Source organism: Xiphophorus maculatus, chromosome 24 (assembly GCF_002775205.1).
Source record: "Xiphophorus maculatus strain JP 163 A chromosome 24, X_maculatus-5.0-male, whole genome shotgun sequence".
Classification (NCBI taxonomy): Eukaryota; Metazoa; Chordata; class Actinopteri; order Cyprinodontiformes; family Poeciliidae; genus Xiphophorus; species Xiphophorus maculatus.
In genome coordinates, this window is record NC_036466.1 from 9,557,045 (window position 1) to 9,569,546 (window position 12,502).

General features: G+C 40.4%; 1 protein-coding gene across 2 annotated transcripts in view; it reads right to left on the reverse strand.

Annotated features, from left to right (window-relative positions):
• Positions 1 to 12,502, reverse strand: part of zranb3 (zinc finger RANBP2-type containing 3) — a 96,388-nt gene that overhangs the window by 6,361 nt on the left and 77,525 nt on the right. The window contains exons 21-22 of one of the 2 annotated variants that reach the window (XM_005810203.2): positions 10,225 to 10,356; positions 9,442 to 9,562 (exon numbers count right to left, since the gene is read on the reverse strand). In XM_005810203.2, coding sequence (XP_005810260.1) covers positions 9,464 to 9,562; positions 10,225 to 10,356 — 231 coding nt within the window. In that variant the 3' untranslated portion in view covers positions 9,442 to 9,463. Of the gene's footprint in view, positions 1 to 6,367; positions 9,563 to 10,224; positions 10,357 to 12,502 lie in introns of those variants that run through there. The other variant, XM_023329221.1, reaches the window with a different exon arrangement.

Sequence of the window (12,502 nt, forward strand, 5' to 3'; positions counted from 1 at the left end):
ACACAATCTTCAGTTAGCTTACACAAAATGCTCTGCATAATCTAAAGTCTACATAGCACCCAGCAGCTTTGCCTTTATCCCATGATCCTGGCTTACTCTTGCACATATTTATGTATTCTGCCCTGTGGCTAGTTTCAGTAAGCGGGTCGGTGCTAAGCAGTTTTTCTTTCCTGTCCTGCTCCTCATTTTAAAATGTTTACCTTTCTTTGCTTCTAGCTTAGAGGTTCTGCACTTGACCTGGATCGAGGTAATGATAGATGTGAAAGTACTTCCAGCTACATGATAGCTAACGCTATTTATCTTTCCTGAGCTAATCTTTAGCACACATTTGGTACCATTACCCATTTGAACTCTTTTTTATTATTATTTTCTTTCTTCTAGAAAAAACTTCTGGCTGCCAGTAACTATTATGTACCATTTGTTTCCCTTTTCCACTGAAGGTATCTCTAGATTTTGTGCTTCTGTTTTTTCAGTCTGCTCTGCTTTTTAAAACCAAAGCCAGTTGACTTGTTCATTTCTGTTTAAAGGGAGTAGTTACTCTCCACTGTCGCCTCATGCTTACTCAGGACTCCTGCAAAGTCAACAACTATAGTCAACAATGCTTGAAATAAAATATTCACCAACTGGCATCATGTGATGAACTGAGTTTGACATCATTATATTGTTTCAGGTGAATTGGACTTGCACCAGTTTATTTTGTAATTTGCTTTGAGACAAGATTTGTTGGCTGCAGAATGGACGCCAGAGCAATTGAAAACAACCTTATAACACTTCCTACACTGATCACTACCTGTTTTTTGTGAGTTGTGTTAACGCGCGCTAACATTTCTTCCTACCTCCACATGAAAGAGCATTTAATGCTGCAAACCTGTTGCTCTTTTTTTTGATCCAGGATCATTTGGAGCTTCAAAGCAATACTGTCAGGAAACAAATGGAAGTTGGTTTTAAAGAGTTTATACTCACACAGAAATATGTCATTCAAAGACTACTCTGAATTTATTTTCAAGAATTAAAACTATTTGACTGGAGAAAGTGAAAAAATGGCAGCTTGAACAGATCATCCAAACAATTTTCGCCAGCTGGACCCATGCAGTTGCCTATTGATATCATCCAAGTGGAGAATGCCTTCATTTATTTCATGCAGCCTGCCCAGACAAGCTGTCAAAGGATCTTATTGAGTGCAGGAATGTGGATCAACATACACCTTGAAAGAATCCATTCACAACGATTTCCGCTGCGCTGAGGACGACATTCTGCAAAATCCAAAATCTGAGTCCATAGTCGGATGCACTGACGCTCGACAAGATATCCGCCGTTGTTTCACCGCTTCGTGCCATGTGTTCGAGTTATTATGGGATGTTGTACCAGCGGAGCAGAGGGCTGATGGAAGGCAGCAGCAATCGCCCTCTGCTTATTAGACTAGGGGCTGGCTGTGCTCATTAGGCCGACGGCAGCACGATGGGGATCTATTCTCCTGAGGTGACCAAAGGTGCTTACAAAGACCTTCCAAGTCCCAGTAATGATACCCCAGACCTGTCACTCTTGTCACAAGACTGACATGACCTTTATCTGGCTTGTGTGCTGAAGAAGAAAAATGTCCTAATTTTACTGAATGAGGCAAGAGGAGGCGCACCGTTTCCTCCCAAAAATCGCAAAATTGTGTCCCTCCGCTCTGCGAGCGATACAATGATGTTGATTTCCTTTTCACAAATGTCAACAAAGACCATTTTCCGTGTGCTTATTGGGGCGATTTAAGTGATTGCAATTCAGGTTTTAATCTAAGCACAACAGTCAGACCTTGTGCCATTAAGACCTATGAAATAGAGGCATGCTGAGCAGCAGCGGAGCGGCTGAATAGATGTCTGGAAGCAATCTGTGAAAGATGTCTGATCAATGGTCTCCAAATGAAATGAGAGATGAAAAGATGTCTTTTAAAGCTCATGAAAAGGGAACTTTGTTGGTGGGCGTTTTTGTTCAGCTTTTCCATTTTTAACCTCAATCATCTGAACACGGCACACATGAAAGAGGAAAACGGTAATAGGGTCGCCCCACTGCGGCCTTTTTCCTCTGATGTCAAGTGTCCCCTGGACACTTATGTGATTGCATATAACATTTCAAAGACGAAGTTGCATGTTTAGCGAACGTGGCTCCTTACTTTATCTGTGTTTTAGGTGCTTTTTATGGATGAGGCTGGCCTGGTACTTTCTCGCAGTTTAACCCATAAAATTAATGTGTTTATTCTGATTTTATGTGACACACCAACAAAAAAGTCTTTGCAAAAAATCTCAAGCACAACCTAATTAGTTGGAGAATGACACTTAAAAGTCTTAGAATGATTAAAGTCTAGGATATTTTACACGAATGTGCTTAATCTAAACTGTTTGATGTGTTTTTCTCGCCCCCTACTTTTCTTGTAGCAAACTGCAGCCTAGAAAGAATCTGACTAGAATTTAACAACTGCAGGATTTATCCCAAGATTACAAATACATCTAAAATAAATTTAAAATTGTGAAAAAGTTTAATAATGTTTGTCAGTCCTTTCAGAAAAAAAAACTATGTTATAGATTCCTTGCATAAAGTGAAATATTTCATTTAGGCGTACAAACAATGAAAGGCAAAAACTCAGAAAATCAGAATCATACGTAAGATTAATAAAAATAGATATTTAAAACAGAAATGTCAGACTTCTGAAGAGTATGTTCATTTCCATGCACTAAATACTTGGGTTACCTGTGCACCACACTTTTTTCTTCCACTCAACTTTCTACATCTTCAAGCTCATAAGCCTGTGATAGCATGAGTTTCTAATATGTAACTTCTGCACAATGTCCTAGTCTTTTAAAATATTTAAGACAATATTTACGGTAATTTTTTCTTGATACTCAAATTTTTTTAGACACAGGTTTCTAGTAGGACTTGGTTTTATTTAGGGATAACAAAGAAAAACGTCACTTTTTTTGTAAAAGATACATGAGAAATGCATAATTTTCCTTCCACTTGATTGCTCAATCATAAAACTTGACAAAATGTGTATCTAGATGAGTGATGTCAGTAAGTTTGTAGCTGTTTTCGTTTTGACGAGCCTGTTCTAAAGCTAAACTGTCTGCTAATGAAACATAGATGAGATTACATCATTCCTAAATTGCTTTAACTTTTCTAGAAAAATGTGGTCCGATCCTGCCCTCATGGGGGCAGGGGGCTTTCCAAACAAAGCCTGATTGTAATGGGCCGCATGAAGCGCCAGTTTAACCCCCGCACATACAAAATGAGAGAGAGCAGGAGCCAAGACGTACATTAATCCTCGCCAGATTGGGGACTTTATGAATTACGCTGAGAATCTTATCTGTTTCCCCAGATCTCCTGCTGGGTGAATTGATTGCGTTTTTCGGTCTTAATCCACACCACGCCATGCATCTTGGGAGGCAACCGGGGAGCCATCTTGTACAAATAGAATTTAGGCTCGACAAAAGCCATCTCCAGCTGAGCAATGAGAAAGCATCCTTTCACCGCTGCACGTCCCCTCCCAACCACGCCGAGTGGCATTTGAAAATAGCAGACAGAGGTTTTCATGGAATTGTTGCTATTGATTTCTGTGTAACTTTTCTCCAGCCGCAGTCTCTCTTGGGAGATCATCTGTGCATATGACACTCATCAGGATGGATAAGCCCATTTCGTCAAAACGCCTTCTGTCGCGGCCGTCCTCGAGAAACGGTGCTGTGCAGCCAGAGAGGGTGTTTTAATGAGATTAATTAAATTGCTTATGAGTGATGGCCCTCCACCAATTACCTGGGCCATAATACCGTTTTCCCCAACTCAGGGCGAGAGCTATAAACGCGAGGATGCGGCAAGAAAATGATTAATCATCTCATCACCATCCCAGGAGATAATATGACAATAAAGACAAAAGCATCTCATCAGCTGTGGTTGACTAATGCAAAGAGTTTCTTCCTAAGCCCAGATTCTTTCATGTTATTTGGTACATTTAAGGATGCAAACAATTAATCAAATAACAAATGGCTTATTAAATTAAAATGAGCTCCAATCAATTGATTAAAAACATCTATTTAGACCTTCTTTCAGTGTTGTAGTTTGGTTGCCATCCAGCAGAGGGAGCTGCAGGTCATCCTTAAGCAAAGCCAAATACAGAAATAAAGATGGCGGCGCTATGCCAGCACAATAGGAACGTGAAACGATCCAGACAGTTCATGTGGAATGAAAAATGCACTTTATGTGGTTCTGCTTTGACATATGAACATTCGACAGCGTTAACTTTTCAACCAAAACTAATTCTTAATGTCCTAAAACGACGATAAAGTCTGCCAGTTGAGTTTATGTTACAATTTCACACTTACATAAGAAACATAATTAAAAGTACACTTGAATAAGTTTTTCACGCAATAAGTTATTAAAAAACATGCAGTGCCATCATCCAACTACTTCCTATTGTCGTCTTCTTCATGGTTTGTGCCAATGGTCACATCCGGTTGTAGATCATGTGACTCATGAAAGGCTAAAGAAAGGGTCTCCATTGCAATTAACCAATTTCAAAAAACACCTCATCTTAGCGTGTTTGCCGTGTTTTCATTAAGCAAATTTATTTCCTAAATTTCAAATTACATAATTATCTGGTCAATGGAAATGCAGCTAGTTACAGTTCTTGGTGTGAACTTCTCTATTTCACATATTTATTCTTTTCATCTTTTATTTTTTGATTAAGCAACCAAATTGATTATATTTTCTCATTATGTCCAAGTTTAATAATGTGAGAAATCACAATCATCTTAACACAGCTGACACAAAATAATGCTCAAATATAATGTACTTTTCTTTTTAATTTAGCATATTATGAAACATTTAGCCCTTCGTTGAAGAGGTTCAACGCTCTTGATACAAGAGTGAATTCAGGTTTTTAAGAAAATGGCCGCTTATTAATCAATCAATGAGATCAATCGACGTCCCATTAACTCATTAATAGACAACGTGCATCCTTACTACGAGTGCAGCCTTTAAAAACAGAATATTGTTTGAATGCTACGCCACAGATGTGCATTTGTTTGCTGTAATTAGGTTCTGCAGAGACAATCCTGTACCCGAAGAAAGCGGCAGGGTCCGGCCTCCCCTGAGTGTCCTTTTCCCTTTCCCCTCGCCCAAGGGCACGGAGGGTCAACAGCGCAGAGGGAGCGCAGCAGAGAGCGTGGCAGCCAGGAACCAAACCACAGCGGGGCCCAACAGCCGATTGGAGAGCCGGCGGCTTCACGCGGCGCCCCGCGCCGGCTTTTATTGGCCGTTCTCCATCACACCTGTCACACTAGATTGGGTTTGTGGAAGCGTTTCCTTTAGCTGAAAAGGCCAAAGTAGATTACAGGGGCAGGCAAGGTTGAAATGGATTACGGCTGGAATGAGGGCAAATAGAGCGGCCGGCTATCTGAATTGCAAATCAGGAAAGAGTAATGAAGGAATCCGGACAATTTGCGGTGCGGTACAACATGTCCCAAACTCCTGAAGAAGACAGCTTTTGTCATCTCCAAGGAGACGGTATGAGAAGAAAACCTACATTTACATTAATCGTTCCTAAATCTCATGTAGTATCTGTAATTGAGGAATTTCCTATGGAGTTAAGTTGCAGCCCTATTAATCTATTTCTTAATTTGCTGGGGGACCCCAGGAGTCCATTGAAGGCCCCTGGGGTCTTCTGACCTACATTCAAGAAATGATGCATCTATGAGGGGGGAAAGGCATTTCTCTTTTTCTCTCTGACGCCATGATGAGACCAAAAAAACCTTCACTACACACTATGTGCACAATTATTAGGCAAGTGAGTATTTCGACCAGATAATCATTTTTAGGCATATTTTCTTTCTCTAACCTGGATAAACTTTAATGCTTGTTTTTTCAAAATGGGTCAAAAAGTTGATTTAACTTGTCAAAAATGATCAAAAGTCTCTTGGAGGGATGCAGCACTAATAAAGCCAAACATTTTGTTGCAAGTAGCCAACAAGAAACAAAGCATTTAAATGTTTTATGGCTGAAATGAGAATGTCTCTTAAAGGACCAGATGAACAATTAGTTAAGATCAGTATTATTAACGATGAGCTGATTGAAGGTTTTCCAGTTGAATATTGGCTCAAAATCAACTCCCAAACCTACTGCCAGTTTTAGACAATTACTCTAAAAACTGACGCCATATTAGTAAAATATAAAAACAAAAAGTGAAATGGAAAAATTTGTTTTTTATTAAGTTGTGTAATAATTTTACACAATAATAGTTACCAACAATCCTGCATTGAAAACATCCTGGTTATTCCACCAAATATTGATTTCTGAACTCTTCATGAGTTAAAACATTAATATTGTTGTTTCTAAATGAATATAAACTTGTTTTCTTTGCATTATTTGCATCTTTTTTGACCATTTCTCAGACTCTTGCTGATCCCAAACTTCTTCTTTCTGTCCCCATTCAGAGATTTGTGCATCAAGACAATCCCATTTTTGAAGTTTATTGCATATGGTCCATTCTTACATCCATATGATCGTTTATCTGATAGTCACATATGAGTCATTCGCTTGACTTTCTTAAGATGGTACTTTTTTCTAGAAAGAACTTTTCTCCTGTTTCCTTTTTGTCACCAACTGTGACTTTCTAATTATATGTGCTTATTTCCGCCAGATCTGCAGCTAATTTAAGCCTTGTGACTTTTATCGCCTGCACTGTTGCTACGAAACCCGCGGGGACGTCTCTGCAACTGTAACGCGGAGACGAAAGATATTGATTTCGGAGAAGCGAGCTGGGGTGTTGGTCTCATCCTGATTTAAAAACAACAAAAAAACAAGAGGGAGTAATGTGTTTGAGAGCAAACATGGAAACCTCTGCGGCCCTCCGTCGGCGTTTGAGTCTGTCTTTATTACCGAGATCACCTGCGGGGGAAGCGCTTCTCCTCTGGGGTGTTTTTCCAAACGCAAACCGAAGCGTTGCTCTTTACCCAGCAGACCTTCTGGGAGGAACATGAGACGACTTCATCGGACCGCCGCCTCATTACGGGCTTCCTCTGACAAACATACGCCTCCCCTCCTCTGCCAAACCGATTTCTTTACCCACACTTTCCTCACAACTTCCCTTTCCTGCCACACACACCTTTTGGATGTAATAAAACAGCAGATCAGAGTCATTGGCTGCTGACAGGGACTGACACTGAAACCTGCTGTTGTTGGAAGGCTGCCTGGGAGATGTTCATTACTCACAAAGCTTGTCGGTTTGGACAGGAGAGGAACAACGGTCTTATTAAGTGGAGACCTGGAGCAGCCGTAGGGGAAATGCGCGCACACACACCTACGCGCGCGCCCCCACGCGCTCTTTTCCGAGGGAGTTTTGACGCGACGCGTGAAGTTTGGGGCTGTCAGAGGGAAACGTTAAAGTTTTCCAGGCGGTGGCGGGATTGTGCTGAGTTAGGACTCTGACACGCCTGACAGACGCGCTGTCAGGAGGAATGCGACGGCCTCGTTTTCGCAGGAGCCCGCTAATATTGATTGGAGTTTTCTGATGTCTGGCTCATTGTGTAACACTCTCATACACACACACACATATACGAGGAGAAAAACAGATTCAATATTCCCGACATGGCTGAACCTGAAGCCTTGTTTCCATAGTAACTCGGCTCTCCCGCTCTCTAAACATAGCCTCGCGCAGCTCTACCTCTGCTCAGATCATCAAGCATAGCTGAAGAGGATGTAGATGCGTGGACATGGATAATGTTCCTGACTTGAGGCGATGAAATGATCTCCCAGCTGAGAGTATTTACAGATGAATAAAGGGAGACAAGAATAAAAAAAAGAGAGAAAAGGAATAGAGCTATTTATTTCTCCCATCCATCATAAGAAGAACTGCAAAAGGTCCACATGTTGAGGACCAAGCAGGACACCTGGTTGTGTTTTCCTGCAGAACCGTTCCATCTCAATCCCCTCAATTCATCTCACCTGCTTTCACTTTTTCTTACCTTTATTATGTTTTTTTTTTTTCATTTTTACCAAGTTTGCAAAATCTTAAAATAGAAGCATCTCTCTAAAAAACGCGCTCCACTTCAGCCTGGAGCGAAAGAGAAAAAGGGGGCCGTCATAAATCAAACCCAACGCGCTCGTGACGGTTCGGGGACGAGAGGGAAGTTGGCTGAATTTGCATTTGAAGCAAGTCGTCACCATTCTTTTTCTTTTAACCTTTTAGATAAATCTCTTTCGGAGCGTGTTCTGATGTAATGAGGGCTAGCAGAGACGGGGGGCGGAGGGGTGATGTCATCGGGAAGTGATGCATCCAGATATGTCAGGGCGACGCCGTATTAAAGTACATCCTGATTTTGTCACTTTACAGTTAAACTTCAGCGGTTTGTTGGGATTTTATTTGAAAGATCAACACAAACTTGAGCTGGATGGTTTTTGAATATGTCATTTTAGAAAAATCTGGACTTTTTTTTGTACCACCCAAGGCCGCCATCTTGTTTTCCCGCTTCTATTTATTTGGACTTTGAATTCAGGCCAACTCTATAATAAAATATTAGGCCCAGTTTGCGATTTTTAGCAAAGGCGTAATATTAAGAGAATTAATTAGTAACTTTATAAAAACTCCCACATGAAAAATCAAAAAATCACAAAGAGGAATGTCGAGCATCTTGTGAAGACTTTGTAAAGTTTTACCAGTGGACATCAGCATCAAATTATTATCAGTACTGGACTTCAAAATGATTGTCTATTTTGAACTGAGATGCTCAGATCAGATTCTGGCAATTTTAAGACTTTTTTTCTGCTAATATTCTGACTATATTCTCGTAATTAAATAACAATTCTCATAGACCAGCCCCAATAATCCAGGTACAATTCACAGAAGGAATGACTGACATAAAAGCCTCTTTTTTAAAATATCATTTGTAATTTGTTTTTTAGAAAAGTAAAAGAGAGAAAAAAAATTGTATCTGGTACGAAAAAAGTAGTAGATTTTATTTTTAACTATATCGTCTAGCTCTAATGGAAAACAGTGCAGAAACTGTGCTAAGGAAAATGAGACAATTTTTAGAGGTAACCCGATCCGATATTGATATCGGAAATCAGACAAAAAAACGAGAATCTAATTTTATCTGATTCTCTGATAGAAACAACAATCCACACTATAAAATAACAAAAGTATAGTTGGTATCTAACAATACGATACCGATACTGCAATATCGGTATCATATTGACAGTAAAAAAGTTGTAAAATTTTATAATAAACTCATATTTCACCCCCTTGAATCTTATTCACCTAAAACAAAACAATAAATCAAAGCTTTTCATTGGTCTGTCATAAAATCCTAATAAAATAGACTGAAGTTTGTAAAAAGTGAAAAGGCTCAAGGGCTTTTTCTCCACACATCTTCAACCAGTTACTGTAAATCAAAAAAATTTCTAACCTAAACCTACTTTAATTAACTGTGAAAGCGTTTTATTTCCTGATGAAGAACCTGCTGATGTCTGACGCAACCTTGGAGGCAGCGGCGCTCTTCTTCATCTGGCTGCGCTCTCTGGCTTGCTGAGCCGTCCGCTGTGAAGAGAGACAGAAAAAAGAAACAGCATGATGTAAGAGTTTAAACCTGCAGTCGGGATGGGGGGGATCAATATTTCGGGCATGTTTAGATTGAAGTGTCAGCAGGGCTGGCATGAACAGCGGAGAAGATCCCCTTATCAGGAGGCCCAGTGCTCCACATCAGTTCATGGTCGTCTACATGCGAGGCTCTCTCCTTCCAATCTGACACCCACTCTGACTAAAACGCTTTCTGGCGTGAAAGCAGAGCGCATTTCGGGCGACAATGCAAGCCGTGTTTTTATTTTGAAACCGGCCGAGTCGCCTCTCTTCGAGAGAAGTACATTTTCTGCGATTATGGACAATTGAGTGAAGGGAAAATGCGAAGCAGCCCGCTTCAACAAGTGCTATCCATCAATGTGTCATACGGCCACATCATGTGACGCTATTATAGGGAGTATATAGCTTTGAGGGGGGATAATGTGACTTTTGATCAATGTGTTTGACCACAGATTGCATTACTGACACCGTATGTGATCCTCAACATGAGCGATGAGAGCGTCTTCTGAGGGGAGCTTTATCCACTGCGAACCTTAAATGTCAAACAAATTGCTTTTGTCCCTTAAGGCCCTCTGGCTTTAAAAGCCACTCTTTACGCCTGTTGATGCGTCATGTGAACGTACGGCTTTGTGGCAGGCGGTGCAGAGCGTCTGCAGGTTGTCCATGGAGCACTGTCCTCCTCCTCTGTAGACCGGTCGGATGTGGTCCACCTGCCAAAAGTCTCCCTCCACCGGCGCGCGGATCATCTCGTTGAGCTGCGAACGCAACCAGAAGGCAACGGCGTGAGAGTAACTGCACATTTTTCCTCCAAACCACCATTTTCACTGCTTTTTTAACCTGTTTCGTTAAGATTTTATGAGAAAGATCAACATAAAGTAGTGCAAAATTTTCAATAATTTCATTAAACTCCGATCCAGAACCGCACAGCATTCTGGGGGATGTAGGCCTGAGCAGCAGCTGATATTTATGCTTATAAATATCACTATCTGTCCTGATATTGAATAAAATTCAACATAATTCTATGCTTTGTACTCTGATTCAAAACAAATCAATAATTATAGATATTGACCAATAAGAAAACCTTGTTACACTTTTCAGCCCTACTGGTGAAGCAGCAGAAAAATGTTACACAGTTTTTTAAATTTATACAAATAAAAGTCAAAAAGTGAGAGATAAATTTGAGCATCTGCAAATCTTAATTTTCAGGCTTGAAATGGATTTTGGACTGGACTTTGACTAGGCCATCAGAGCACATTAATATGCTTTCTAGCCCATCCTATCCCTTAGAAGGTTGTTGCTAGCATCTTTTCACATTACAAGTCCACGACTGTCTGCTGTGTTCCTTAGTCTGCAAGATGCTGTTTCTGTCTCCAAAAATGCATAATTTCCCTTCTACTTTACAACTTTACTTTGTGTTGGTTTATCATAGAAAATACCCCAAAATGGGAGAAAAAAAAATCAAATGAGTGCATACTCTTTCAAGTTGCTGTTCACAAATGACTCAACAAATCTCTGCACCGCAGAGATGCTTCTTTGGAGAATGTTTCTCAATGCAAAAAGACAGAAAAGAACAGATAACAAGAGCAAATTGCAGAAAAACTTCTCCTTAACGGCGCTTCAAATGTTGTCATAAATGCAAGGATGTCAGACCAGCTCCTTAAAACAATACCTCCGCTGAATCACGGAGGGTTAACTTTGAACCGTGTGCTATCCATCATCATCGGATGCCCCAGGCACAGCCATATAAATCACCTGAGTGACCTATATAATGGGCAGCTGTAGGGAACCTTCATCATGGAGAACTCGCAAGTCCGTCTGATGAAGTAGGCAGAAATTGGGTTAAAAATACCGCAGGGAATTCTGCGCTGCGGTAAGATACATAACTCCTTAAATTACTTAACTTTCTCCCTTCTTTTTAACTTTTCAAGTTACAAAGACAGTGCTCTAAAACACAAAAGAAAAACTTACTTAATCATTTAGTTCGGTAGACGTATACAAACTCTGGAGATGTGCTATTTTCACATTTTCCATTACAGATGCAAATTTAATCCCAGGGAGGAAACACCTTTCTGCTCCCTCATGGGGCAAAAGCAGAAAGAAATAGACGCACATGAGCTCAAGCCAATTGAGAACAGCTAATTAAGATGAAGAGCAGAAAAAAAGCAACTCATGATTATTTTTTTACACACTTTGAAGAAACTTTGTCGTGGAGATGTGGGGTAGCTTTCAGCTACCTTTTGCAATCTAGTGGCATTTATAGTAGATAGTGTGTTTATGTGGGCCAAACTGGTCTGCTTCAATCTTCTGGAAACATCCAGAGGGATTAAATCGCAAGGCTACCAGAGGGCTAGCACTGGTAGCACAGCTGCAATTATTTCACTGCCAAGTTTACCAGTGTTTCTGCTGCTATGTGCGAACTATTTCCTCATTAATAAATCGCTAGAAAACACCCAAAAGCATCACAAAACACAATAAGTCTAACATGACTTAGAAATATCAGATTTATTCTTTCATATATTGAAGTATTAGGTTGTTTAGTTCACTTGCTGGCCAGAATATGTTGATTTTTAGGATAGAAAACATACAGGAAATAAAATCAAGTAAAGAAACAAACAACGATGACGAAGAACCAGAGGAAAAGAGGCGTTTTGAGCAGCAAAAATCTATTTTCCTGCTTTGAGAAGTACTTTGCCGACATTAAGGCAGCGAGGTGGAATTGATCCCAGAAGATTTAAAGAATAGGCCTTTTCAGACGAGCAGAGTTCACCTCACACACACACACACACACACACGTTTTAGTCAATTAAACCTCCTATCTTGCCAACAACGTGCACCTTCCTGCACCCGACCCTTCTGTTGCACACTTTCAAACACGCCAACACTTAGCTCAAATGCACCCGA